Source organism: Triturus cristatus, chromosome 1_2, assembly GCF_964204655.1.
Source record: "Triturus cristatus chromosome 1_2, aTriCri1.1, whole genome shotgun sequence".
Classification (NCBI taxonomy): domain Eukaryota; kingdom Metazoa; phylum Chordata; class Amphibia; order Caudata; family Salamandridae; genus Triturus; species Triturus cristatus.
The window spans coordinates 130,816,304-130,844,159 of NC_140580.1; the positions used below are offsets into that span (position 1 = coordinate 130,816,304).

General features: G+C 49.1%; 1 protein-coding gene across 1 annotated transcript in view; it reads right to left on the bottom strand.

The window, feature by feature from the left end:
- Positions 1 to 27,856, bottom strand: part of CCDC172 (coiled-coil domain containing 172) — a 552,772-nt gene that overhangs the window by 472,359 nt on the left and 52,557 nt on the right. Inside the window, exon 3 of the mRNA XM_085618563.1 lies at positions 14,735 to 14,851. Coding sequence (XP_085474689.1) covers positions 14,735 to 14,851 — 117 coding nt within the window. The remainder of the gene's footprint in view (positions 1 to 14,734; positions 14,852 to 27,856) is intronic.

Genomic DNA, 27,856 nt, shown 5'->3' on the forward strand with positions numbered 1-27,856 from the left:
TGCTACGCCATAGCTTCGAGGCCCAGGACACAATTGCAGCAAGACATTCTGCCCATGCCTTGCGCCTGCCCTGCTGGACACAGGGCTCATTACAAGAAAGGTGTATGTGGAGAAAGAAAAAAGAAGGAAAAGTTTAGAAGGAAAAAATAACAAAGGTGTCAAAGAAGTAAAAATAAGGAATGTAGTGGAGGTCAAGAAAAGGAGTGCTGCCGACAGGATGAATGTAACATACAAAAGAAAAGAGGTCAGGAAAAGGTATAAAGGATAGGCCAGCTAGGCAAGTAATAGCGAAGTGAGGAAGGAAAGGAGACCTGAAAGAGAGAGAGAAAGAGAGAGAGAGAAAGGAGGGTGGAGATAGGGAGGTTGAGAAACCAGATTGGGAGATACGAAGGAGGGGCTATAACGATAGAGCACAGATTTGAACATAAATAGCTTGGTAGGAAATATGGAAAAGAAAGGCAGAGATACAACTTGAGAAGAAAAAGAAGAAAGAAAATAAGGTCCAAAAAAATAGAAAGACCTAAAAGGGGCAGCAATAAATGAAAAAAAGAGAGAAGACAGTAAGACCAGGAAAGGTCGAAAGAATTATATTGGAGCAAGGTAGAAGGAGTATTTGACTGTGAAGAGAGAAAAGGAGGGCAGCAGTAGAAAGGGCAAAGAGAAAGAGAAAAGAAAGATGGGCGAGAAAAGAAATGATAGGAACAGAGTGAAAGCACAGAAAGATGGAAGGCTAGTGAAGCAGAAATGATATGGTGAGAAAATGGAAAGCGGATAGAGCCCTCTGCTTGGATAAAGGAAAAAGTGATAGGAAGGAAAAGAAAAAGAACATTAAAATACACAATGGAAAAAAGATACTGGGAGGGTAAAAAATGCAACATAGAAAGGACAGAAAGAAATGAAAGAAAGAAAGAGGGGAAGCAGATATGGAGGAGTGAGAATGGAAAAAGAAAAGGGAGGCAGAAATGGAGTGGGCACAGCGAGAAAGAAGAGACGGCGATCTATGGAGATAAGAGATGGAGTAACAATAGAGGATAGAATAAAGGAAAAAATAAAAACTAGAGAAAAGGGAGGAAGGAGAGGCTGAAATGTAGTAAACAGAGGAAAAGTGAGAGGAATGTCAAAGGAGATAAGGCAGAGAGAGAAAGTGGTGAAAAGGAAAGGAAAAGGAAAAATATTGCAGAAATAAGGAAATCAGAGGGAAAGGAAGAAAGGACACTAGAGCGAGAGAGAAAAGTGAAGCCAAGATAAAAATCGGAAAGACAAAAGGAGGAAGAAGATTAAAATGAGAGACAGATTAAATGGATATTAAGGGAAAGATGTAGGTAGAAGAGAGAGGAGAGGATGAGTGGGGTCTGAGAGAGGAAAACAGGAAGAAATAGACAAAAGGGGAGTAGAGAGAAAAGAAAAACAAGCATTTGCAATGCAATAGGTCTCGCATTTGCGAGAGTTTAAGCTATTGACATAGTAAATGACAATGCCTTTTATTTATCTGTTTTGATAATTCACACAGAAATAAAAGCATTGTCATTTACAATGAAACTCACAAAAATTCTCGAGAACCGGAGATTCTGTATAAAAAGGAAAAAGAAAGCAGAAAGTGATCCTTTATAAGTACAAGAAAATAGTGCTTACAGACTAAATAAGACGTACCGTGAAACACCTGAAGTAAAAGGGCCAGTCATCATAGGAAGTTACAAATTAAGCCAAGGCGGTACTAAGGAGGGACTAACAAGCCTATTAACGAATCAGAAACCAGCATTTACGAAGGATAATGACAAGCCAATGATAAATATGGGCGGAAAGTGGGCAGGGCTCCAAGTCCATACTCGAATACAGCATGCATCGCATGCGCTGCCCAGGCTCAATCATTAAAAAAAAAAAAAAAAAAAAATAGAGACCTTTGTGTCTCACACAATGAGAAATGGACTTGCCAGGTACCAGTGTTTTCAGAGGAGATAATGCACGTACGGAAAGGCCCCCTGAACACTGCAAGGGCGGACCACACACACAGGTGAGCAACTTCAACAGGGTCAAAGATCCATGCAGAGGATTAAGAGAGAAAAGTACTTTTATAATTAATATCTTATAAGCCAGAAGGAGGTCAGATCTAAAATGGACATGACACCAATTCTCAGCTGCAATGTTCACTTTCCAATGGCAAACCAAGCCCCGGTGGGCTGTAGGGTGCTACATATAGCAACAGGACATGTAACCAACACACAGGTATGTTTACAAAGGGAACACATGATATACATATGGACAAATAAAGAAGAAACATAACATCACAGAGGGGTGAGGCTGCAGAGAGAATGTATCCAGTTTAGAATAACAGGAAGGTTGTGAAGATGTGAATTGGGAGACCTTTCCTGGATTCCATCTCCAGAAACAAGTCTAAGGTGCTAAGAGAGGTAATCACAGAGCTTCAGGTCATATGCCGCAAAAGGCCGTTCTTCTTCGCGAGTTTGGATACCCAGCCTGGTCAGACAGCATGGGTTTTTTGTAGTTGAGCACCATCAGGCATGTCGAGTTTAGAGCCTAGGTAACTTTGTTTACACATTAAAGATCCCACAACAAACTCTGACATTGATTCTGGAATGCAGAGGGGGCTGGTACAGTTTATTAAGTTAGGGGACGTTAAACTTCCTGTGGCTGGTGGTTAGTCTACAAACACAGTGAGCTGCTCCGACTCATTTCAATGAGGACACTCATGGATTAATAACTTGTATGAGGACGCCATCGATGTGCAATAAGACAAGGAAGGGGCCTGCACTGTGGAACAAAAGGTCATAGAAGGGAGGAAGAAATGTAAACCTGAACCATTGTCTCCATGCATTTTATTACATGGTCATGAAGGACAGTGAGGCTTACTTCAACAATCTATAGATTTACATACTGATGAAATGTAAGAAAGGAGGGACAGTGGTAGCAGGTTGCTTAATTGTGGTATGGGATGACGGAGTCATAGTGTCTTTCCTAGTATGGGGGACTCCATGGTGCTCTCTCTTGTATAGGGGCGTTCACTTTACATTTTTATGGTGTGTGGAAATCCTTGGGCCTTATCATATGGGGACGATAGAGAGTGAGGAAGATGCACTAAACTGCTGGTAAGGGTTGTTAAGGTTCGTAGGAAGAAGAGGCTAGAAAGCCTTAAACTTCTATGGGGCAGTCCGAGTGAGGCAGGCGCTGGCAATTGAGGGTGTAGGCTCTGAGAATGTTGGGCCAGACTCTGTTATGAACTGTCAAAGGGCAGGGCTCTGGCACTAAGATGCCATGCTCTAGGTACAGTGCCTGTCCCTGGTATGCTTGAGTGAAGCCAAGTCGCTCTGTATGGGGCCAGAGTGACTGGCCCTGGTACGAGGCTCCCACAGTGCAATACTCTGGGTGATGGGTGCCTGTATAGGGCAGGCTGACGCGCGGCTGTGTGTGGTGTTCGTGTCTCAGGTTCTAGTAGGGTCCATGGGCAGCGTGCCTGGATCTGCTGAGTTTCACTCTGCCACCTCAGGGAACGGGTGCCAGACTCTGATTTGAGGGAGTCAAGCTGTACATTTTTGGTACGTCAGGACCCCATAATCTGATATGAGGATGACAGGGTTCACAGCCCTGATACGACTCTCCGACCTCATACGCTGTACTTCTCTACAACCCACAGGTTCGACTGTTCCTGTCCAGCTTCCCCAGGTGCTCAGCCTAGATGGAGCTGTGTCCGCTGCTTTTCTCCCAGCCTGTCACCGGACACATACATAACCAGACGGCCTCCTCTTACCGTGCCCCGGGGTCCTATCATCTCCCGGGCCTGAGCATTCCCTCGCCTCCGCCTCTGCCCGTCCCTCGGTCCCCAGCTCCGAGTCCGCTGTTTCCGCTGCCTTGCCAGTGAGCAGTGACAGGCCCAGGCAGCATCAGCGGAGCGCCGAGAATGAGAGCGAGGCAGTCCTCACTGTGCACATCGGTCCACGATTAGCCGTCCTCTTAAAGGGACCAGCGAGAGCGGCGGCACCTGCCAACACCGGTGGGAAAAAAGTATATTTGCCACTACGTTAACGTTGCCCCTGGACCTTTCCGTTAAGTAAGTAACTAGTCGGGCATATAGCAGTAAGTTCGCACTTAAATCAATCTTGCAACCCCAGTGGAACTCCCGAATAGATGTTACAAATGGTTTCTATGAATTGTTCCAGTTACGGGGGACCGGAGGGCATGGTGTTACGTGTATTTACAAAATTGTCCATCGCAGCCACATGGAGTAAGGGTCGTTTTACAATGGTTTACAGTCGAGCTAAACAAGTGCAACAGTGCCAGTTCCCTCCCACGATTCCAGTCAGGAACCCTGCTCCAATCACGGAAAATGTGTGATATCCAGAGATAAAGGATGCGGCACCTGCTCCAGAACACTGCCTGATTACGTCTACTCCTCGCTAAGGAGGGACTCACTCTCATTGCTTTAGAGTTGAGTTGGAGACATCGTGAAAGGGTAATCTACGCACCAACACACTCACTCACTATCAAAGGAATGACCAGAAAATAGTGAATTAAATGTGAAGAAGTCACTCGCCGTGGTCGTCTCACTGACAGCGACCTCATGCACGGACAAACTGCACTGTTTGCTGGGCAAGCCGCTGAACAGGCTAGGATACGTTTGTAATTAAGATGGCCTTTTCACTGCCTCTGAAGGCCCACAGGCACACTACAGGATGGAGGGCAGGTTAACATAAAGGCCGATTCTACTCGAGTCAGTTCACATATCCATCCCAGTTGGCTGCACCTATGGGTCGGTCTCCTTTCGTCAAGGCTGCTCCGCTGTAAACCAGGAGCTGGACTGCCCAGAGAGCACACCCAAAAACTGAAGACAGGGTTTCAAACACATTTGGGATGTGAAGAATCCAAGATTTGACATTTTTCTCTTACAATAAGCGTAATCACATAGGTTGGTATTCCCGAATATAACGTGTTTTATACAAATTATTATACATAAGATGTAGACGGACGTTGTAAATAACAAGCGCGTCTCAGAAGCGCGTCGGCGGGGTGTGTGCGCGCGCGTGTGTCTGTGTGCGTGCCTGTGCGTCTGCGCAAGCGCGTCCACAGACCCCGATTGCTGCGCGTGCCCCGGTCTGTCTCCCTTGAGAGGCATCACGGCAACAATAGTTCTCGTTGGCGGCAGCGCTTCGCGCTGCAACGCCAGCGAGACCTAAAAAGGAAGGGAGGAAGGAAGGAAGGACATAAAGACAAATGAGTCTGGCAATGGAAAAGAAAGTCAGTGGAATTGGGTAGGGATGTGGGAAAATGAAAGGGAGGACAGAGTTGACGAGAGGGGTTGGATTTACGGCAGAGAGGGGGTAAACAGTTAGATCAAGAAACTTGGGGACTCATAAACAAGGGTGCAGCTACCATTAGTAAAGCAGATGCAGTAGCAGGGTGCCTATGAAAGCAAGGTGCCAAATACCCGAATAAGGGCTATCTTTTATCACCATCCAAAGAGTAAGGTATACGTTAAACAAGCACTGGTGCAGCCAATCGGTCTCGGCAATCTGAGAGCTATTGGCGCTGTCAATGTCTTTTAGTCATGTTGAATAGCAGCATGGTTGCTGTTCAGCATGGCAGAATGCCATATAAAAAAGAGCAAAGACCCAGCCTGAGCTGTATTCTAAACTCACATATTTGATAGCGCTTTCATGTGCAATAATGAAGAAAAAAGTCATGACCACTAATGAAGGAAAAGGTTTTGTTTAAATAAAATATTTGGGCAAGAGCACACTGCACTGTATTCTGAACGTACATATTAAAAATGCTTTCATGCACAATAATGAAGTAAAACATTTAAAAATCCTTTCTCGCGGTGTACAAACTAGCGTTGGGTGGAATTTGCGTAGTCGCGCTATGCAAAGCTCCGCGAAACGGTAAAAAATCCCAGCGAGCATGCAGAAATTCTGCAAACACACGGAATTGCTTGTTCGCTATGCTTTTTCCTGTTTGTGAACGCTGTTTGCATGCTCGGGGAGAAATATCTTGCGAACAAGCATTTGGAGAACACGAACAAGCAAAAAATTCCGTGAAGCCGTGGAACGCAGAATTTTGGACAACTCCGAGTTCTCCGCGGAACGTGAAATTACCCAAATTACGCAAATTACGCGAGCGGAACGGAATTTACCACCCAGGCCTAGTAGAAACTGGCAACCATGACCTCATCTCCATGAAGGAAAAACTCCCTTTCAGACCGTGCCGTTCTGTAAGAATTATTTGAAAAGACACAATGAGTATTTCAAATGGAGATGGATTTAGGTAGTGAACTCCTCAAGACATTCAAAAGAAAGAAACAACAGAGAGGAAGCAACCCGAAATCTTATTGTGTCACTCTGCTTGCTTTAAAGATTGACCTAACATTTGGAATTTCTGGTCATTTTCAGCCTTTCCCGAAAGCACTCTGCAGACAATATTGCACGTCCAAAGAAAAATTGAAAGCTAGCTGTCGTGACATCAGACAGTAAGCATCCCTCATCCAGTAGCAATCATACATAGCGCTGCGGGGGCGCGGAAACATGACTTCTTTGAGCGGATGCTTCGGTCTTTTCCCTGCAGAGCCCTGGTTTACAATAAATAGAAACTGCAAGTAGGGTAGTGGGAAGGCTGAGCCCCAACAAGGCAAGGCATAGGGGAGGAGTAAGAGTCGGCAGGAGTTATTCGAGTATCATCAGCAACTACTCAAGTTCGTCAAAGGGAAAGTCATCTTGGAAAGACTACAAAAGCAGAAAAGGGTCTGGAGAAACAAAGAGCCAAATGCTCTTGAGAAGCAAACATAATTGACATATACTTTAAATCTATAGGTTATTTTATTGGTGAATATTGAACGTTTGTTTTTGAAAAAAGTAGCTGCAGGGGGCCCCCCTCAGCACAGCACTCGGGCTGCAGAGCTCCTGATTGAGCCCGGAGGAGTGCCTTGCAGGTAGCCCCCCCCCTCGAGTTTCGTTACGCCAGTGCCCCCTGGACTGAACTTCATTTTACAAAAAATGCTAATAATGCAATGGCCGTCCACGGCTATGCTGGTCTGAGAGAACCTTTTCATGTCCCTCTGACGTAAAACAAGGGTTGAGCCGGAGAGGCATTTAAAAAGAAAAACAAACAAGTGCCCGCGCGCACTCGGAAAACAGTGTCTGACATTTGATCTCGATCTTAGAATGCACAGCAAATGTGAGGAGATAAGAACAAAATTCACAAGCCTATTTACAGAGGAGCTGGAACGAAACAGGAGCGCTCATGTGAACTGCTCTTAGACAAAAAAAACAGTAGTTCCTAAATAAGGTGCTAAAATAAGATCAGTGGATTTATATAGTAATTAGTCCATGCTCTCGCGGAGGGCTCTACACAGGGAGAGGCATGGCGCATGCATGCCATGGACAAATAGGGAGAAAGAATCTGAGAGCTATGATGGAGCCAGCAAATGGGAAGCCTTTGGGCAGGCTGAAGTCCACAACGTATATATACAACATGTCTTAAAGAGACAGAGCAAGCACTGCCTATCCGAGACCTAAAAAACCATTTCTCATGTACAGCAACCAGCTTCATGTGGCAGTTAATCTGACTGATGGATAGCACAGGTGCCCAGGCGAGCATGTGCCAGCAATGAGAGAGATTTTTTTAGGGGTATGACACACCTCAGTGCCGCACCATTAGTAACACACTGCAGCGTCACCATTACAGGTTGCCCTGGCCTCTTTCTGCATAAGAGCTGCAGTGCCCAAAGACAGTGAGTGAGTGTGAATAAATGACTTTGAGGGAGTGTGAGGAAGTACAAGAGATAGAGAAAGTGAGGGAATGTCAGTGAAACGGAGTGTGAGTGGGTGAATGTAAGTAAGTCTGTATGAGGGAGTGTGTTGCTCTTGCGAGTCTGCCACTAGCCTGGCATTCTGGAGGTAATATTTATCATATGTGGTGCCCATGGCACAATTCTGGCAGTCACACATTGGAGGTCATTTTTGGTATAAGAGGTACCCTTGGCAAAATTCAAATGCTGGCACTCCAGAGGCAATTCTTGGCATATGGGACACCCTTAGCAAACTTCTGGCCCTGGCATATTAGAGGTAGTACATCCATAAGGGGTGTCCAGGGCAAAACGCTGACAGTGCCACACTAGAGGTAATTCTTGGCATATGGACGTCTGTGGCAAAATGTTAGTGATGGTATAATGAATGTAATTCTTGGAATTAAAGGTACCCATGGCAAAATGCTGACACTGGCATTTTGGAGATAATTTCCGTCCGACGGAGCAGCTGTGGAAAAAGGCTGGCTCTGACATACTGGACATAATTCTTGACATAAAGGGCAACCATGGCAAAATTCTGCTACCAGGATTTTGGAGGCAGTTCTTGGTGTACCTTCGCAAAATCCTAGAGCTGGCATATTGTAAATATTTCCTGACCTAATCAGTGCCAGTGGGAAAATGCTGCTGCTGTCCCAATAGAGGTAATTCTTGTCAAATGGGACACTCATGGCAAAATGCTGGTGCTAGCAAACTGAAGGTAAATCTTGGCATTATGTATGTGAACCACGGACAAGAAGGTCCTGGACAACCATGAAAAAATGCCAGCCCTACCATACTAGTGTTACATTTTTACCTTTGGGTCAGCCATGGTTCTTGTCATAAAGTAGCACCAGTGGCTCTGGCACAACATAGGTAATTATTGACATACGGGGGACACCCACTGCACCTTTTGGAAAAAATTGGGTCAACCCGTGTAGAACATCAGGCTTCAATGGCTAGGCACAGCAATGGCTAAGAAGCAAATCTGTGCGAAAATAGTGCTTTTAAATACATTATTTGATCCAATATTTTAAACATTTTCTTGTGAGACAGTACTCCTTTTCTTACAATTTTTATATAGCACAAACCACGTCCCAGGGCATAGGAAAACTTTACATGTGCACCAGATTACATTAAACGCAATCAGATTTTTTGTAGCATGGAGAGATTAGGTGATTTGTCCAGAGTCACAGCATTTATGCACCTTTGCAGGGATACCAGCCTGGTCCACAGTTCCAATGGCTGCAGCTCTGGTTGTAAGGACACATCTCCTCTCATTTCCTCCCTGAAACCCCTCAACAAGAAATAAGGCCTTCTTGATCTGCTTACTCAAAATCAAATTGGGAGAAATGTTAAGCCACACCACTTTCAAGGATCCCCAACCGTCAGTGCTTTGGGGCTAAGAATGTTTCATATTATTTATTAAGGATATTTGTTTGCTTAAAAGGGGTATTCTTTGTTTTTTTAGATGGGAGCGGGCACACTGACTCGTTTCATAGACTATCATATTAATGATCATAGACTATCACATGGTCATTCATTTTCAACAACAATATCCTATTCATAAAAAGAAACTTCCTAAAAGATTCCTTCCCTGCCCGATTTGATACAAGGTTTCGACTGATCTTGCAATATATAAGAGATGCACCTGCCCAAATTATAATCCTCCAAGGGACTCATTTAATGAGTAAGGAAACAACAGAGATTTTTAAGTCTAGAAGATGGCTTCAGAGAGTAATATGTACGGATCAACAACTCACTATAAGAGGATTGGCGATTCTTGTAAAAACCAATCTTCAGATAATTATTGAAGATAGCAGAGTACATAAGCTAGGTACATGGGTAATAGCTAAAATTAGATGTTATAACCAGATCTACACTATGGTCGGCTATTACGGCCCAAGTTTAGACAATCCTACTCCGTTTAGTAATATACTCTTTGACTTCCCGGACCCTATTATAATGGCAGGCGATTTCAATGTGGTGCTAGATGACATGCTAGATCGCTCCACTCAAAGTAGATCAATAACCCATAATAAATCACGCTCCTTAATTATAAATTCAATAAATAATCTTGGTTGGTGTGACATCTGGCGGGAAAGGCAGGGGTTTTTAAAAGGTTTTACGTTTAACAATAAAAAATAGGGTCACCAATCAAGAATAGATTTTTTTTTGATTGACCAAGCTATAAAGGGCCAAGTCAGGGATGCTAGTCATGTGGGATCGCATTTTTCGGATCACACGGCCATTTCTCTACTTTTGGTTCCATCAAATACGGTGCGCCAAAGGAGATGGACCATTGACCGTACCATACTGGCTGATGAGGGGATGATGGAAGAATTGGGGGTGTAATCTCAATGGTTCTTTGAACAGAATTTAGATAGTGCCCCAATAGGTACAGTGTGGGATGCTTACAAGGCCTTTTTAAGAGGGAGAGTAACATCTATCCAGGCTTATAAAAACAAGAAACGGAGGGCAGAAATAGCAACTATTGAAGATCAGATTAAGCGGTTAGAACAACAGATACAGGACAAAGAAATAGTACAGGAGTCCGGGGTTGCTGCTATTGAGGCCCTTAAAATGGAGTTAGTAGGTGTTTTGGAAAAAAGAGTGCAGGAGAGATGGCAAGTGGGCAGACTAGCCCATTTTAATTACGGAGAAGGCTGTGGCAAGCTACTTGCCTGGAAGATAAAAAACTATAAAGTAAAAAACTTTATAAAATAACTAAAGTTGGATGGGTCAGAGTGCCTAGTTAGGTCAAGGGAAGGTATAGAGGAGGCTTTGATTAATCATTTCGGGGAAGTGTATTCTGAAAATCTAGTTACGCAGGGAGAGGAAGTGATAGAGTGTTTGGGTCAAGAGGTTCTCCATAAGCTGTCTGAACCCCAAAGGGAAGAAATGAATAGGTCAATTATAGAGTCGGAAATCAGAAATGTTATTAAAGCAGGGAAAGCAAATAAGGCTGCAGGACCAGATGGTATCCCGGTACAGGTGTATAAAAAACTGGAGAGATGTTTAGTCCCAGTAATGGTTAGATTGTTTACTGAGATTTTTTAATATGGTAAGGAGATCCCTCAATCTTGGAACGACGCCATTGTTACTCTGATCCTCAAGGTAGATAAACCACCTAACTGTTGTGACTCTTACAGGCCTATCTCTTTGCTTAATTTAGACTACAAGATCTTTACGAAACTGTTAGCAGATAGGCTGAGTGGAGTACTGGAAGTGTGGCTACATGAGGATCAAAAGGGCTTTGTGCGGGGCAGGAGCATTAAAGAACTAACCTACATCTTAATTGGTGCTGCTGACATAGCAACCACATTCAAAATACCATTGGCAGTTATTACCGTGGATGCGACGAAGGCATTCGACCGGGTCAATTGGTCTTATCTGCAGGACATTTTACAGCTTTCCAACCTGGGGGAAAACTTCTGTAGGGCACTAGCTCTTCTATATAAGAATCCTACTGCCAGGGTTTTGGTGAATGGAAACATCTCTGATAGTTTTAACATCTATAGGGGGACCAGGCAGGGGTGCCCGTTGTCCCCCCTACTTTTTAATCTGTACATTGAGCCACTAGCCGAAAAGAAAAGGTGCCATGAGAGCATACATCCTTTTAGATTTCAGGAGTGGGAGAAAAAAGTAGGGCTCTATGCAGATGATCTAGTAGTGTATACTTCAGATCATAACACAGTACTACCAACAGTATACGACCTGGCAGCACGGTTTGGGCGGCTCTCTGGTTACGAGATCAATGAAAACAAAACGGTTGTAATGAAGTGGAATATTAACTCGCAATTGAGCTGTGTAAAGGAAGAAATTAGGGACCTAGGAATCCAAATCGTGCAGAAAATAGAACAAATTCCCGAAATCAATTTCCAAAAGGTCAATAAGGCAGTAGGGAAACTCTTACTTAGCTGGTCCCAACTTCATCTAACAATTTATGGCAGAGTCAATCCTGTAAAAATGGCAATCCTTCCTAAATTCACTTTTTTGTTTCAAAATATTCCAATGGCCTTTAAGGAAGTTTGGCTTAAAAAATCCCAATCCAAGGTAACTAGCTGTATCTGGGTGTCGAAAGGTACGAGAACTGCCTGGAAAAGGCTTAGACGGCAACATGATAAAGGGGGCCTACGACTCCCGGATCTGTCTTATTATGCGTGGATTTTTTTACTAAAAGGAGGAAAATGTCTATTAAGCATGCCAGATAGCTCTGATATCGGGAGAATGTTTAAAGCCATGTTATCTGATGTACAAGGGGATGAGTACAAGTTCATACACAAATATGGAGATCCACGCTATTTAAAAAAAGTGAGGCTTAAGACTCTGCAAAGCTTTGCAATAACTTGGTATAACATCAAGAGTGAATCCAATATAAACTATTACTGTTTGGGACTCCCCGGGATCTCCGGAGTGGTCAAAAGACTGCCTGGCTCGTCCTTTGAAAGAAGTAGGGATACAAACCTGGGGTCAACTGGTGTTTGATGGAGTACTGATTTCTCGGGAGGAGGCCCAGGAGATAGCGGATGGACAACTGTCAAAATGTAAATATCTTCAAATTAAAAGTTGGAGCCTCACGGATGGGTTAGGCGCAGAACAATCTAACGTACTAGAATCTTCAATAAAATCTGAAGGATCCCGTGGAAAAGAGGTGGCAAGATGGTATTGGAGCCTAGTGGAGAGATCAGATAGAGACTTTAATTTACCAGCAACACTGTGGGAAAAGAGCTTGCCGGGAGAGCAGTCTACAGACTTATGACAAGTATCTTGTAACATGCTATACTCCACAGTACGTGCCACAAATGTAAGGCGGAACCACCTCTTTTGTCTCCACAGGGTCTATTGGACGCCATATAAGCTTGCTAAATTTGCTAAAGGTGTCACGCCGAGATGTCCCAAATGTGGGGAAGAAAAAAGCAATGATGAAAATATGTTCTTGGATTGCCCGGTACTCCAAGATTTTTGGTAGGATGTGAGTAATACGGTATCTTTAATACTTGGAAGATCGCTCCAGGTAAGCAAGTCCCTTGTCTTTTTTGGGCTTCCGGTTAACTATGAAATTCTATCACAAAATACAAAAAAAAAATTTTTTTTACTTAATATTACTTGCCCGCACGGAAATTTGTAAGAATTGGATTAAAGCTACGCCCCCGAATAAAGCAGAATGGTTGGCTTCAATAAAATATACGATTATGCTGGACAGAGCTTCAAAGCTTAAGCGTAATGAGTTCTGGCTCCCTTTTGAGAACTGGGTAAACCCTTGTGTAAATGTAAATATATAATTATAGTTCTATGATTAGGCCTTTATACCATTTTGCTTGATTACCCCGGTGGCGGCCTCAGAGAGGGTCTGGTTGATTGCAAGGCTTCCTATGGTCGGAATACGAGAAGCAAGGTATAGAGTGACCCATCTTAGGTCTGAAAACAAAAGGGCTTCGGACGGTGCTACTTCCAGGGAGACCCCGGAGTTGTTTTTTTTTAATACCTTTTATGGACCTGGGCCGACGAGGACAAAAAAAAAAAGGTTTCGACTGACATTTTGTTTCACTATTCAGACTTCTTGCTTTGTTATTATCCTGTAATTCTCGTGTCGTCCATATTTTGATGTCTTGTGCCTCAAATGCTTTTTTTGGGATACAAATTTTATATAAATGTGCAGTTATCTAGGGAATTGCTAAGTTCAATGGATCACCGAATGTAATAACCAATACTGAAATAAGGAGTTGGGTTTATATTTGTGACTACTGTTTTTGCCTATTTACTGTCCCTTAAATATATCGAAAATGGGACTATATGAGGGGAAAATTAATGGATAATCATACAGAATTTGTACAAATAGAAATAACTGTGTTTTCTTAGTACCTTTACTAATAGGCAGTCGGGCATTTCGGGGTCAATTCCTAAAGGCTTTAATGAGTGCCCGTAGAGCTACTTCCAGTATCTATAAGTGTCTTTGTGAATTGGTCGCAAAATGTTTCACCAGGCCTGGAACTGAATTATTTATTTATTTTTTACAGAGTTTTATATAGCGCGAACTTGACCCGAATCGGGTATCAGAGTGCTTTACATAGCACCAGTTGTGTTACAGACGGACACGTTCATTTTCTCAGGCATGGGGAGATTAAGTGATTTGCCCAGAATCACAGGATGTTCAGCGTCATTGTCGAGACTCGAACCCGGTTCCCCAGATTCGAGGTCGACCGCCCTAGCATATTTTCATTCTTGATATATTGCCATCCCTGTTGTGGGCATTAAAATATTCTACAGATAATTTTGTCCTACTTGCAGGCAATGTATAATGCAACATCTTTTTATCATCTTGCTACTAATCTAAGGGTCGTCTGAAAGAAAAATCAATTGTCCGGACATGCCTGATTTTATTTTATTTTGATTGTATTTCTAAATGAAATGTGGTGACGCATTCCATTCTAATTATGGTGATTTGTATCAATATAAAAATGAATTGAAAAAATGTTAGCATTTTTCATTCAAGCTATCCTTTAACAATGTTGTCAGAAAGTGATTAGTCCCGAACATATGGGGCACATTTTGGGAAGGATGGACTATTTCACCTGTGCATAGTGAAGGTGCTTGCTGAACCTCTAGCTTGTTATGGCTACAATTCGACTCCTTAAAATACCTCATGGATAAAGGTGTGCTCATACTTACCCTTGGAGGTCTTTTAGTTAGACATTTTTAAATTTATAACCATTTACAAGTTAAGGTGCCTATTAGCCCACCTCTTTCCCCTACCAGTCTTTATTCTGTTACACATGAACTGTCACATGTTTTTTGACAATATGGATAAACAATACATGCTAAAATGATCATTTCACACGTCGAAATGCCCAGAAATCAATGTGTTGAAAGACGGTAAATGCACTGATAATTCTACTTGCTGCTTGGGAGTTACACTAGTATAATAGTCAAAAAGCGAAAGCTCACAAGCAGTGCGAGAAGTTGCCTGTTCTCCTTCACGAGCTTGTCTTTCTGCTCTGTTAGACCATCCTGCCGTTTCTTCAGACGCTGCTGATGGAAGAGTTTTTCAGACAGATCCTGAACCTTTAAACAACAAAAGTTATCGGAATTATAAGACTGAAAGCATTCACTTGATAAAAGTGTTTTGTTTTCATTGGCTGATCAGCAGTGCAATCAAAAAAATAATTTCAAAACAGTTTAATCACAAAATAAAACTACCCATATCGTTGGCATACAGTTTGTTATTGGCGATTTTGCTGAATTAAAAAGCAGAGAGTAGCAAGCAGTGGCCTAATGGCTATGTTGCCATTTTAGGACAAAAGGGTTCAAATATGGAGTTAGCATTTATTAATAGTTTTTGCTGATTATATTTTTTAAGCAGCTAGCCGTTAAAAAACAGCAATAAGAAGCACTACAATGCAAGCAAACACTACTTGAACACTAGTTTTTAGATAGAAGTTTGTGGGGGAGCATTTCAAGTCAAAAAGTGTAGAAGATATTTTGTTAGTTTTTAACCCGTTTGCTGCTAGGCCTTCCCACCCCTTGTGCCAAGCCTTTTTGTCTATTTGGGGTAGCTTGCTCCTAGGCCCCCATAACGTTTTGTTCACATAAGGTGTCCATGCCAAATTTGTGACCTTGTTTAACAAACATCCTGAGGATTCTAAAGGTACCCAGGGTTTACTGATTCCCCTGAAGGGAACAGAGAAATTAGCCAAAATACAGCTACATTTCGCCTTTTTTGGGAAATTTTTTAAAAAAGAGCTGCAGAAGAAAGTGTCTGTTTTTTCCCTGCAAATGGTATCAACAAAGGGTTTCCGGTGCTAAAATCACCAGCTTTCAGGAACAGGCAGACATTTGTCCAAAAACCCAAATTTACTACACAGTTTTTGCATTTTACTGGGACATAGCCTATTTTTCCTATTTGTTTGTACTTTCAACTTCCTTCCAGTTAGTAGTAGACAAAATTCCGAATTCAGAAAGGGGTCATTTATAGAGATCCTTCAAGGTTTTCCTATAGAAAGTAATCGTAAAAATAAAATAAATATTGAAATTGAGTTGAAAGAAACAGCCATTTGTGCCTACACTTTCACCTGTAACTTCTAACTATGGCAGATTTTTTAAGTTTAAATCTTTTTATTAGAAGTTCCAACACGGTATCCCCGACAACATCAGTAACTACCGCCTACAACCCTGCGGGCCGGCACGTTACTCCTCTCCACAACCAGCCTGACTCAGAGCTCGATGACTCCCCTTAGTAGGACTTCACTATACACAGCATGCCGCCTACAACCCCGCGGGGCCGGCCGCGATGAAACTAAACTGGACCGGGGAGTCCTCCACCCTCCTCCGAATGAGAGCTGTTGGACTGTCCTCCCAAGTGTGCCCCGCCCGTGCCCCTCCTATGATGCCAGCAGTCGTAAGAAGCCGCCGGGAGGTCCCTGTCCTGCTCTGCACCCTGTCCCACCCGTCTCGCCAACTCTACCCTCTTAATCCGTCCCAAGGGGACCCCCAACAGCACCGATCCCTGGTAAGGAACCAGCTTGCCACCCCCAACTCCCCCCACCCTAAACCTCCCTCCCCACCCTTCCAAACTCCCAACACCCCCTCCCCCCCGCACCCCCCTCTCCCCCCACCCTCCCCGCAGTCCAGCGCGTGCCTCCGGTGGGACCTTGGCAGGTATCTCAAGAGGTCTCTCCCTCCCGCGCCGTAAGCCGCAGGAGTCTCAGGTATCTCGGGCAGGTCAGTTCTCTGAATTCCGTGATCAGTAGGGACCGAAACGGCTGCCAGAGGTCGCGAAACTGCTCCGCATCCCCCGCCACCATCAGCGACAGCTTCTCCATCCCCAACACATGCCACAATCTGTGCAACCAGCCCGTGACTGTAGGAACCGTAGGCGAGCGCCAATGTACCAGAATCGTCTGTACCGCCGACCCCAGAGCTATGGCCATCTGTCTGCCTCTGCGGGATTTTAAGGGATATGTGAGCCCGTTTGGGAGGCCTAATAGGGTATAGGCCGGGAAGTGCGGTATTTCGGTGTCGAAGTGTGTGTCCACATTATCGAGCACCTCCTTCCAAAAGGCAGCCAACAGGGGACACTCCCACAGTATGTGCGTCAGCGTTCCCCTCTGCCCACACCCCCTCCAGCAATTGGCCTCCTTACTGCGGTCCATCTCATGTGTGCGCTCCGGAGTGTAATACCAGTAGGTGAAGACCTTAGTGAAGGTCTCTGTGAGACCGGCATGATAGGCCGAATGTCTGGCCCTGTAAGCGATCTGCTCCCATTCGGCTGTGCTCAGAGACCTTCCCAGCTCCCTTTCCCATCGTTCCCTACCCGGGTTATATAGGTGTGGGGCAGGTGTCTGAAGAAACCCATACAAGTCACTAATGAGCTTTGCGTCGGATAAGCGTGTCAGGAGCCAGCGCTCATAAGGGAGGAGTCGCCTGGTGGCCGCCTCCCGCACCTCAGGGTGCAGCACCCAATGGCGAACCTGCAAGTATCGCAACCGGTCGGATTCCGGGAGCGCATACTCCTGTCTGAAGCTAGTGAAGGGGAGGATCCCCTCCGGGCCGTACAAATGGCACAAAGCCCGGCATCCGGCCGGGCGCCAGTGCTCAAACGCGCCTTTCTCTAGTCCCGGAGTGAAGTCCGGGTTGTCCACAATAGGCGTCAGCGGGGAGGGAAAAGACGTCAGGCCATGTATCAGATTGGTGGCGTCCCAGACCCTCAAGGTCACCCTGGTGATGAAGGAGGCGTAAAGGTTAGCCGGGCGATGAGCTCGTCTCAGGAATGGAACCTCCTGTAGAGGCCGGCCCGCTACCGCCTGGTCCTGGAAGAGCCAGTGCTTATCTGACTCCCAGCGGCTCCACTCCACTAGATAACGCAGCTGCGACGCATAGAAGTACCTACGCAGGTCCGGAATTCCGAGACCTCCCTTCTCCGCCGATAACATCGAGAGCGTCCTTCGCATCCTGGGTTTCCTGCCCTGCCAGATAAACCGGCCCAGCTCAGACTGCATCCTCCGCAGCCACCCAGCCGGGGGCTGCAGCGGGAGCGCCCGGAACAAGTATAAGATCTGCGGCAGGATTGTCATTTTGACTGCCGCCACTCTTCCCAGCAATGAGAGTGTGCTCCTGTCCCATCGCGCTAGTTCCCCTCGAACCTTCGTACCCATGGCTGTATAGTTTGCCGCTACCATCGCTGGTAGATTGGGGCCAAGCTGGATTCCCAGGTAGGACACCATGTCTGCAGACCAAAGGACCGGAACCCTCTGACGCAAAAGAGCTTTGGTACCCGGCGCTAAGGAGAGATCTAGAGCCGCTGACTTCCCCATATTCATTCGGAAACCTGACACCGCGGCAAATGAGGTGAGTTCCGCTATACAGGCCGGCAAGGCAGAAAGCGGGTCATCCAGGGAAAAGATCACATCATCCGCATATAGACTTACGGCGTGACTGAAGCCCCCGAACTTCACTCCCTTCACCGCCGGATTGTCCCGCACCCGCTGCGCAAAGGGCTCCATATAGAGAGCAAATAGTAATGGCGACAGCGGGCAACCCTGTCTCGTACCTCTCTCGATATTGAAGCTCCGCGAGCTGTATCCATTCACCCTCACCACCGCTGTAGGAGATCGGTAGCAGTTGAAAACCCTGCAACGGAATTTCTCCCCCATCCCCACCTTCGTCAATACCTGTTCCAGGTACGGCCAGTGGACCCTGTCAAACGCCTTCTCGGCGTCCACCGACAGCAGCATTCTTTCCCCGGGGATCCGCGATGCCTTTTCTATTAGATGTGTAATTCTCTTGGTGTTGTTCACCGTCTGGCGCCCCGGAACAAAACCCGCCTGGTCCGGGTCTATCAACCCCGGGAGGAGAGGGGCCAAACGACTCGCCAGGATCCCGGTGTATAGCTTAAGGTCGATGTTGAGAAGTGATATGGGCCTATAAGAGCCACACTGCGACCGGTCCTTCCCCGGTTTGGGGATGACCACTATGGAAGCCCGCAACAGGTCCGGCGGTATAGCTCCCTGCGTCGCAAAGGAGTTGAACAACCGTGTGAGGAGCGGTGCAAGCTCCGCGCAGAACGTCTTATAGAAGAGGGAAGTGTACCCGTCAGGGCCCGGAGATCTACCATGTTTAAGCCTGGCAATGGCGGAAACAACTTCCTCTATCCGGATCTCCTTGTCCAACATTTCCGCCTGTGAGGGCGTCAGGGTTGGTAGCGAAACCGAGTCCAGATAGTCCGCAGTGGCGGGCGCGTCTGGGGGGTCTCCAGCATACAAGGCCGCGTAATACCTCCGGAAGAGCTCCGCGATTTGGCTGTCCTCGGTGGCCGGCTGCCCCGTGGGGTCAGAGATCGCTTTCACCGTCTGGCTCTGCCGTGCCACTCTCAGCTTGCTCGCCAAAAGCCTCCCGCATTTGTCCCCCCCCCGTGTTATAGGCATGCCGGAGGCGTAGCGCCGCATACTCCGCGCGGTCTGCGTCCAGTGCCGTCAGGAGCTTCCTAGCCCCCACGAGCTGTCGCCAAACTCGTGGTGCCCCCGTCCCCCTATGTATGTGTTCCAGTTCCCGAACCCGCTGCGTGAGCTCTTCCCTCTTCTGTCTGCGGCTTACGTTCTCCGCTGCGGAGATCGCCATAAATTCTCCCCGGAGTACCGCCTTTAGCGCTGCCCACTGCGTTGCCCGCGACGTGTCGGGGGTCTCGTTGTGGGTCAGATAGTCCCGAATCGCCGTCGTCACTTGTTGGACCACCTCTCGTCTATGCAATAATGCGTCCCTTAGACGCCAGACTCTGGGAGGGAGAGAAATCGGCGGCAAAGAAAGGGTAGCCGTCACCGGGGCGTGATCTGACATGGAGATCACCCCAATGTCTGCTGCCGTGGCTAGTCCGCAAACCGGCCCCGTGACCAGGAAGTGGTCCAGCCGCGCATAGGTCTTATGCGCGTGTGAGTAGAATGAGTAATCCCTGTCCGCCGGGTGTAGGTGACGCCAGAGGTCAGTGAGGTCCATAGCCGCCAGTTGAGCCTTGCATCCCGACGAGAACTCTCCCGTCTGCGGCGAACGGGGTGCCGACCTGTCGAGGGCAGCGTCAAAGACCATGTTAAAGTCCCCCCCCACCACAACGTGTCTATCCGGGGTGGCCATAATCGCACCCATAGCCGCGGTAAGGAACCACTCCTGATGTTCGTTAGGGCTATACAGAGACCCTATCGTGAAAGGGAGGCCCGCTATACGGAATCTATACGCCAGAAGCCTGCCTTTTTGCTCCGCCTGTTTGTGGAGCACCTCTCCCCGGAAGTGCCGGGCAATCAGGATCGCCACTCCCACAGTCTTAGTGCTACTGGACGAAAAGAATTGAGTGGGAAAAGCGAAGTCTGGTACAGTCGCGGGGCAGGAGATGTGTCTCCTGTAGAAGACAAATATCGGCCCGGGTGCCCTCCAACAGGGAGAGGACAGCTCGCCGTTTGATGGGGTTATTTAGGCCCCTGACATTCAATGTAACAATTTTAAGTGCCGTGGGTGTCATTGGCGGTGGTAAGGTTAACAGCTGGGCTCTCACAAGAACCCACAGATCCGAGTATGTGCGCCGCTGCCGCGGCCGTTTTTCGGGGCACGCACTGGACTTCCCCCCCCACCCCTCTGGAACCCCCCCTCCCACCCTCTCCCCTAGTCCCCCCCTCCCCACCCTCTCCTCCCCAATTTCTGCAACAAACACCCCCTCCACCCCGCCCCCTACCCCTCGGCAACGTGCCAACCCTCCCTGCAAACTCCCCCTCTCCCTTCCCCGTAACCTGGGCCACCATTGTCCAAGTCCAGTCCTCAGAGGACGAGTCTTTGGTAAAGTACTCCAGTGGACGTCCAGCCACCAATCCCTCCTCCCCCCGCCCCCGCCCCCATCTGGCCCCCAAACCTGCTCAGTGTCAAAGGGCTGTGTCGATCTCCCCCCGGAGCAGACTTGTGCTGTCGGCGCCGTGTCACTCCTTCCGGTATTCTCCGCCACCTCGGATACCGCCTCCGCCATGCCCGCTCTAATGGTGGGGGAATCTGGTCTCGCTACTCGTGCCTGGGTGTGCCGCCTCGACACCCGCCGCCAAACTCCACTGTCGGTGCGCTCCCGCCTCCGCGGGGCCACCTCCTCCTCCGGCACCGATATACCCAGGACCCCACACGTCTCTTGGAGAGAGCGCAGTTGATGCCCAGCGCCATTCCACCGAAATATGAGTCTGAACGGGTGTCCCCATGCGTATGGGATTTCGTGCGCCCTAAGGAAATCCGTGGCGGGTTTGAACGCTCTCCATTTCTGGAGGGTGATGGCAGACAGATCTTGATACAGAGCGACAGGGTGGTCCCGGAAGGTGAAGGGCTGCTTCTTTCTAGCCTCCGCCAAGATGCGTTCCTTGAGTGGGAAGTCCGGGAGGAAGGCCAGGATGTCCGGGGGCGGCAGCGACGCCCGGCGCCGCGGCCCCACTCGATGCGCCCGATCTATCCGGATCTGGAGCCCATCCGACTCAACCAGGATGTCCCGGAACAGAGCCTGCAGGTATCCCACCACATCCGACCCTTCTTCCGTGGATGGGACGCCCCGAACCCGGATGTTGTTGCGCCGCGATCTGTTTTCTAAATCCTCCGCGTGCGCTTGGAGGTCGATTTGTTGTTCCCGGAGTCTGAGCACCTCTTGTTGCAGCCGCTCTAGCTCTTCATCTCTGTTCTGTCCAGTGTCCTCCATCGCGGCCACCCGTTCTCCCAGACTGTCCACTTCCCTCCGGACCTCCCGTACCTCGCTGGCCACCTCCTTCTTCAGAGCTTGGAAATCCTCCCGCAGGCAACCGAAAAGGGACTCCATGAAGGATCTAGTGAGCGGAGGTTCACCGCCCTCAGCAACCGGCGACCCTCCCGAGGGGCCGGGGGAGGGCTGTCCCCTCTCCACTCTTTGCTGGTTCCTGCCCAACATCTCAGGGAGGGTGCGGTCCCCCTTCCGTCCCCCTTTGCTGCCCGCCATGAGCTCAGGGACCCAACGCTGATCCGCTCCTCAGTGCCGCCGACACCCCCGGTCGCTCTCGTCGCGTGTCGGCAATTCCGGGGCCCCAGGCCTCCACCTCCGCGTCTTCTCGCCGCAGTGCCCCCCGCCGTTGATTATGCTCTCCGGGGGTTCCACGGGGTGTCCCGCTGGGGGCACTACGCGCTCTCCCCTCCTCCGATAGGCCTAAGCCGCACCCAGCTACTCCTGGACCGTGCCGCCCACGTTGCCCCCTCTCTCGCCTCCGTGGGGGACGCGAAGGCCGGGCCCCGGTCTCCCTACTGCTGGCCTCCAAGTGCTAGGGCTAAGACTCTCCGGGCTCGTTTTATAGGCCTCCAGGCCTTTCCCACCTCCAGACCTCGGGGGCACAGGACAACGGGGGGGGGGGGGGCACCCAGGCACTCCCACTTACTACCGCTGCAGCACCATGCTGATGTCCCTCAGGCAACAGAACTGTCAGGCATCCGTGCTCGCTCCCGCTTCGGGACCCTTCTATGCGGCCTCCTCCATCCAGACGACTCACCGAGTCTCGCTGATCTCCGTCCTCCTCAGAGCCCCTCCGCTTCTGCTCGGGTGGATGGCCACACCCGCCCCCGGACCCACTTCGCCGGCAGTCCGGTCCCGAGGGCCGTCGCTGGTGTCTGTTCCCTGGGCCGGGAGTCACCTCGCTGCACCCCGCGGGGGCGCCCCCACTCCTTTCCTCCGTGTGCGTTTGCCGCTTGGTCGCTGTCGGGGCCAGCTAATGCCCCTCGGTCCCCTCACTGCTGCGGTAGCTCCGCTTCTCGGCGCCCATCGCTCCGGACCGCTGCAGGACTTCACGCTGAGTGTCCGACCGTTCCTCGTGCTGCGGCCGACCACCACACCAAGGCCGGCCGCCCTCGTGAGCAGTCGTCCGAGTTCGCTGCCGTCCGCTCCGGCACAATTCTCCGCCCCCTCCCGGCCGCGATCTCTTCGTTGAGCCGGCAGGCTCCCTGGGCTATCTTCTGCTCCCTGGGCCACCAGAACGACCACTGCAGCAATCCCGCAGCTCCTCTGCACGTTCCCCGATCCTCCGGGGGGAGAAACCGCAATTAAGCACGGTCCAGGGGCCTACGGAGCGGGAGCCGGCGGAGAAGCCGTCTGCTCACCTCGCCATCTTGGCCACGCCCCCCCATGGCAGATTTTTTAAAGCAATATACCGCTACGTCAGCTGGACCCTTCTGGTTGTGGGAATATATAAGGCTTATAGGTTCACCAAGAACCAGAGGTACCCAGAACCAATAACTGAGGTGCACCTTGCAATGGTTTGCCATTGTCTATCAAGTGTACAGCAATTCATTTGGTAAAATATAAAGAGTGAAAAATAGGTATCAGCAAAGTCTATGTATTTCCATTAATTATTTGCACAATTCTGAATTTGTGGGTACCCAAACTAGCAAGTGAATTAGAGGGCATTTTTCAAAATGTCTTATATTTGGAAGGCAGATGCAAAGAAACACAATTGGTAATGACACTTGTTCTACTATTCTGTGTTCCCCTAAGTCTCCCAATAAAAATGATACCTCACTTGTGGGGGTAGGCCTAGTGCCAGAGAAAGGAAATGGCCAAAAATGCAACATGGAGACCACATTTTCCCACAAAAAACTGACCCTTTTTTTGCAATGTCTTAGCTGTGGCTTTTGTGCCATAGCCTGGCAGGCACCTAGGGAAACCTAGCAAACCTGTACATTTTGAAAAACTAGACACCCATGGAAATCCAGGATGGGGTGACTTGTGTGGCTCTCACCAGGTTCTGTTACCCTGAATCCCTTGCAAACCTCAACATTTGTCTAAAAAACACCTTTTCCTCATATTTCTGTGATGGAAAGTTATGGAATCTGTAGACAGCTACAAACTTTCTTCCGCCCATCATTCCATCAAGTTTCCTGATAAAAATGGTACCATGCTTGTGTGGGTAGGCCTAGTGCCTGAGAAAGGGAATTGCCCAAAACGAATTGTGGAGACATCAAAATTATCTAGCATTTTCTAACCTTATGACAATGCTGAAGCTATGCATTATTGCTCTTTCGCACATAATTTTTCTGATGAAGAAAACACAGTGTTGTTAAAATAGAGTATGCATCTGTTACAAGTGGGGGAAAAGTGCTGTTGAGGGCCCTAAGTTGACTGTCAATAACCAGCATACCCAGAGGTTGGGTCGCCGACCTCTGGTGGAAGAGGTACTGAGCAGAGTACCTGCTGAACTTGGCCAAAGTGGAGACATCAAAATTATCAATCACAAAGCAACCTGGTTTTGCAAGGGAGTAACCTGCATTTTTGGTCCCAGGCTCGGCGGCCATCTAGGGAGACGGACCAAACCCAGACATTTCTAAAAACTAGACACCGAGGGGAGTACTGGGAGGTGTGGCCTGCATGCATCCCCTGATGTTTTCTTACAAAGAATCTGCTGCAAACCTCCAATATAGCTCAAAATAAAATGTTCCTCACATTTCTGTGTGTGAAAGTTATGGGATCACCAGGCCAACACAAATTTCCTACTACCCAGCATTCCTCCACGATTCCCTATAAAAATGTGTGGGTGGGCCAAGTGCTTGCGACAAGGAAGAGCCCAAAATGTATTGTGGAGACATCAAAATTATCTATCACAAAACAACCTGGTTTTGCAAAGGAGTCACCTGCGTTTTTGGTACCGGGCTCGGCGGGCATCAAGGGAAACCTACCAAACCCAGACCTTTCTAAAGACTAGACACCCAGGGGAATCCGGGGAGGTGTGGCTTGCATGAATCCCTAAACATTTCTTACCCAGAATCCCCTGCAAACCTTACATTCCCGACATTTCTATGTGGAAAAGTTGTTGGATCACCAAACCAACACAAATTTCTGACCACTCAGCGTTTCCACAGGTCTCCCGATAAGAATGGTACCTCACTTCCATGGGTGGGCCAAGTGCCTGTGATGTGGGAAGGGCCCAAAACATATTGTGGAGACATCAAAATTATTTAGCATTTGCTAACTTTATGACAACACTGAAGCCACACATGCTCTTTTGCACATCTTTTGTCTGATAGAGTGAACACAGTGTTATTCAAATACTGTATGCATCTGTTACAAGTGGGGGGAAAAGTGCTGTTGAGGGCCCTAAGTTGACTGTCAATAACCTGAATACCCAGAGGTTGGGTCAGGGGACCTCTGGTGGAAGAGGTGCTGAGCAGAGTATTTGCTGTGCTTGGCCAAAAGACTAGACCAGAGGACTTTAGGGTAAAGGGTTTTTAATTCACTCCAGTAATGTCTAAGGACATTGATGCAAAGGCACCTTTTAGGTAATCAAAAACATCATGTGTAACATTATGTGTGATAGCATGAGCAGTACATTGTAGGACATACTTGAAATCCTTATGTTTTTAATAAAAACACTCACCAATTTGTAACATTGAACAAAGCATGAAGGTGGAGTTCACATTCTAGCATTCTACTTATCTCTAAGGTAAACTGACTAGTGCACAATCACACACTAGAAAGGGCATTATCTAGGCTAGGAAAACAATGCTTTTTTAAGCTGAAGAGATAGCCTACCAAATCCAATGACCTTCCAATCCTTTCACCCTGTCACCAGGCAGGTCGCTCCCCCCAACCGCCAAGCAGCCCCCTGTGGTTGGACCCGCTGCCCGCTGCCTACACCCGTGTCAGCCGCCTGCATCCCGGCTGTGTGCGGTGTTGCCTGTCACCGCCGTTTTGCCGTTTTTGCCTACTGTATTTTTATTCCCTTTTTATTTCTGTACCCCGGGGCTCTCACCCTTCCCTGTGCCCCCTTTTTCTTCTGTTATCCCCCCCCCTCCCTCCGTGACCCTCGCCGCTTCTCCCGCTGTCTTTTCCTGCCGTTTTTCTCCTGCCGCTGAGCCCCTGCGGCCTCGCCCCCTCACTCCCATTGGCCGCCCCGCTCCCACCTCCCAGCTGCTCCTCCCTCCCTCTGCCCCTCATATGGAGGCCGCAAAGCGGTGGTAGAGAGCGACCTTTGACCCTGTCACCAGGCAGGTCGCTCCCCCCAACCGCCACGCAGCCCCCTGTGTGATTGGACCCGCTGCCCGCTGACTACACCCGTGTCAGCCGCCTGCATCCCGGCTGTGTGCGGTGTTGCCTGTCACCTCTGTTTTGCCGTTTTTGCCTACTTGACTGTATTTTTATTCCCTTTTTATTTCTGTACCCCTGTGCTCTCACCCTTCCCTGTGCCCCCTTTTTCTTCTGTTATCCCCCCTCCCTCCGTGACCCTCGCCGCTTCTCCTGCCGTTTTTCTCCCGCCGCTGAGCCCCTGCGGCCCCGCCCCCTCACTCCCATTGGCCGCCCCTCTCCCACCTCCCAGCTGCTCCTCCCTCCCTCTGCCCCTCATATGGAGGCCGCGAAGCGGCACGCAGCGGACGCGCGCAGTAGGCGAGCGGCTGGCGCGCCTAAGGCAAGCCCGTCTGCGCCCGTCTGCGCCTGGACCGTGCCCAGCGCCAGAACCTCTGGACCCCACACCCCACGCAACGCCAGACTGCACTACGACGCAAGCACCCTCCACGCACTCAACACCGAACGAGACCACCCCTGCTACCGGGCCACCCCAAAGCGCACCCAAGGGCCCTTCACCTGCCGGAACTGCAGATTCACCAGCATCCAACCCTCCAAACCACCAGCCAGAGAACCCAACCACCTCCGATGCATCCTCCTCAACACCCGGTCCGCTCGCAAGCACGCCATCAAACTCTGGGACCTCCTAGACTCCACCGCCCCCGACGTCGCCTTCCTGACGGAGACCTGGCTGAACGCCACCTCAGCACCAGACATCGAGATAGCCATCCCACCGGGCTACAAGATCTCCCGCAGAGACCGCACCAACGGAGTGGGAGGAGGAATCGCCATCATCCACAAAGACTCCATCAAAATCTCAACGAACACCGACGACACCCTCACCACCGCCGAGCACATGCACTTCCAGATCCACACCGACCCCAACACCACCCTCAGAGGAACACTCATCTACAGACCCCCCGGACCACGCCCACAGTTCAGCGACACCATCGCCGACCTCATCAGCACCCACGCCCTCGCTTCCACGGACTACATCCTCCTCGGGGACCTGAACTTCCACCTCGAGAACAACAATGACGCCAACTCCACCGCCCTGATCGACAATCTTGCCAACCTCGGACTCAAACAGCGACACCTACTCACGCCGCTGGACACACGCTCGACCCCATCTTCTCCGCAAGCCCCCACGTCTCCTTCAACCACACCACCGAACCCCACTGGACCGACCACAGATGCGTCCACTTCACCTTCAGGAAACCCACCACACACCACCGCACCCAACAGCTACCGCGCCGCTGCTGGGGCAAGGTCACCGAGGACCAACTGACTACCGCCCTCGCCCTGAGACCACCCACCGACCCAGACACCGCTGCGACCAACCTCACACAGTGGATCAACGACTGCGCCAACACCCTCACCCCTCTGAAGACCCCCACAAGCAACCACACCAACAAGAAAGCCGCCTGGTTCACCGAGGACCTCCGGATTTCCAAGCACACCTGTCGGAAGCTGGAGAAGAAATGGCTCCACGACCGAACACCAGACAACCACACAGCCCTCAAGAGCGTCACCCGCAGACAGCACCAACTCATCCGGACCACCAAGAAGACCGCCTTCAAGGACCGCCTAGACAACAACGCACACAACACCAAAGAGCTCTTCAGCATCGTGAAAGAACTCTCCAACCCCAGCTCCAACACCAACGACATCCCGCCATCACAAGACCTGTGCGACTCCCAGGCCACATTCTTCCACCGCAAGATCACCGACATCCACGACAGCTTCAACTCTGACCCCCCCGCACCCACCACCGAGTCCACCACCCCTGCGACTACCACCCCCACCAGTCGCCTGACCGTCTGGTCCAACGTCAGCAACGAAGACACCATCAAAACCATGAACTCCATCCACTCCGGATCCCCATCAGACCCCTGCCCTCACCACGTCTTCAACAAAGCCAGCACAACCATCGCGCCCCACCTCCGGAAAATAATCAACTGTTCCTTCAAGACAGCAACCTTCCCAGAAAG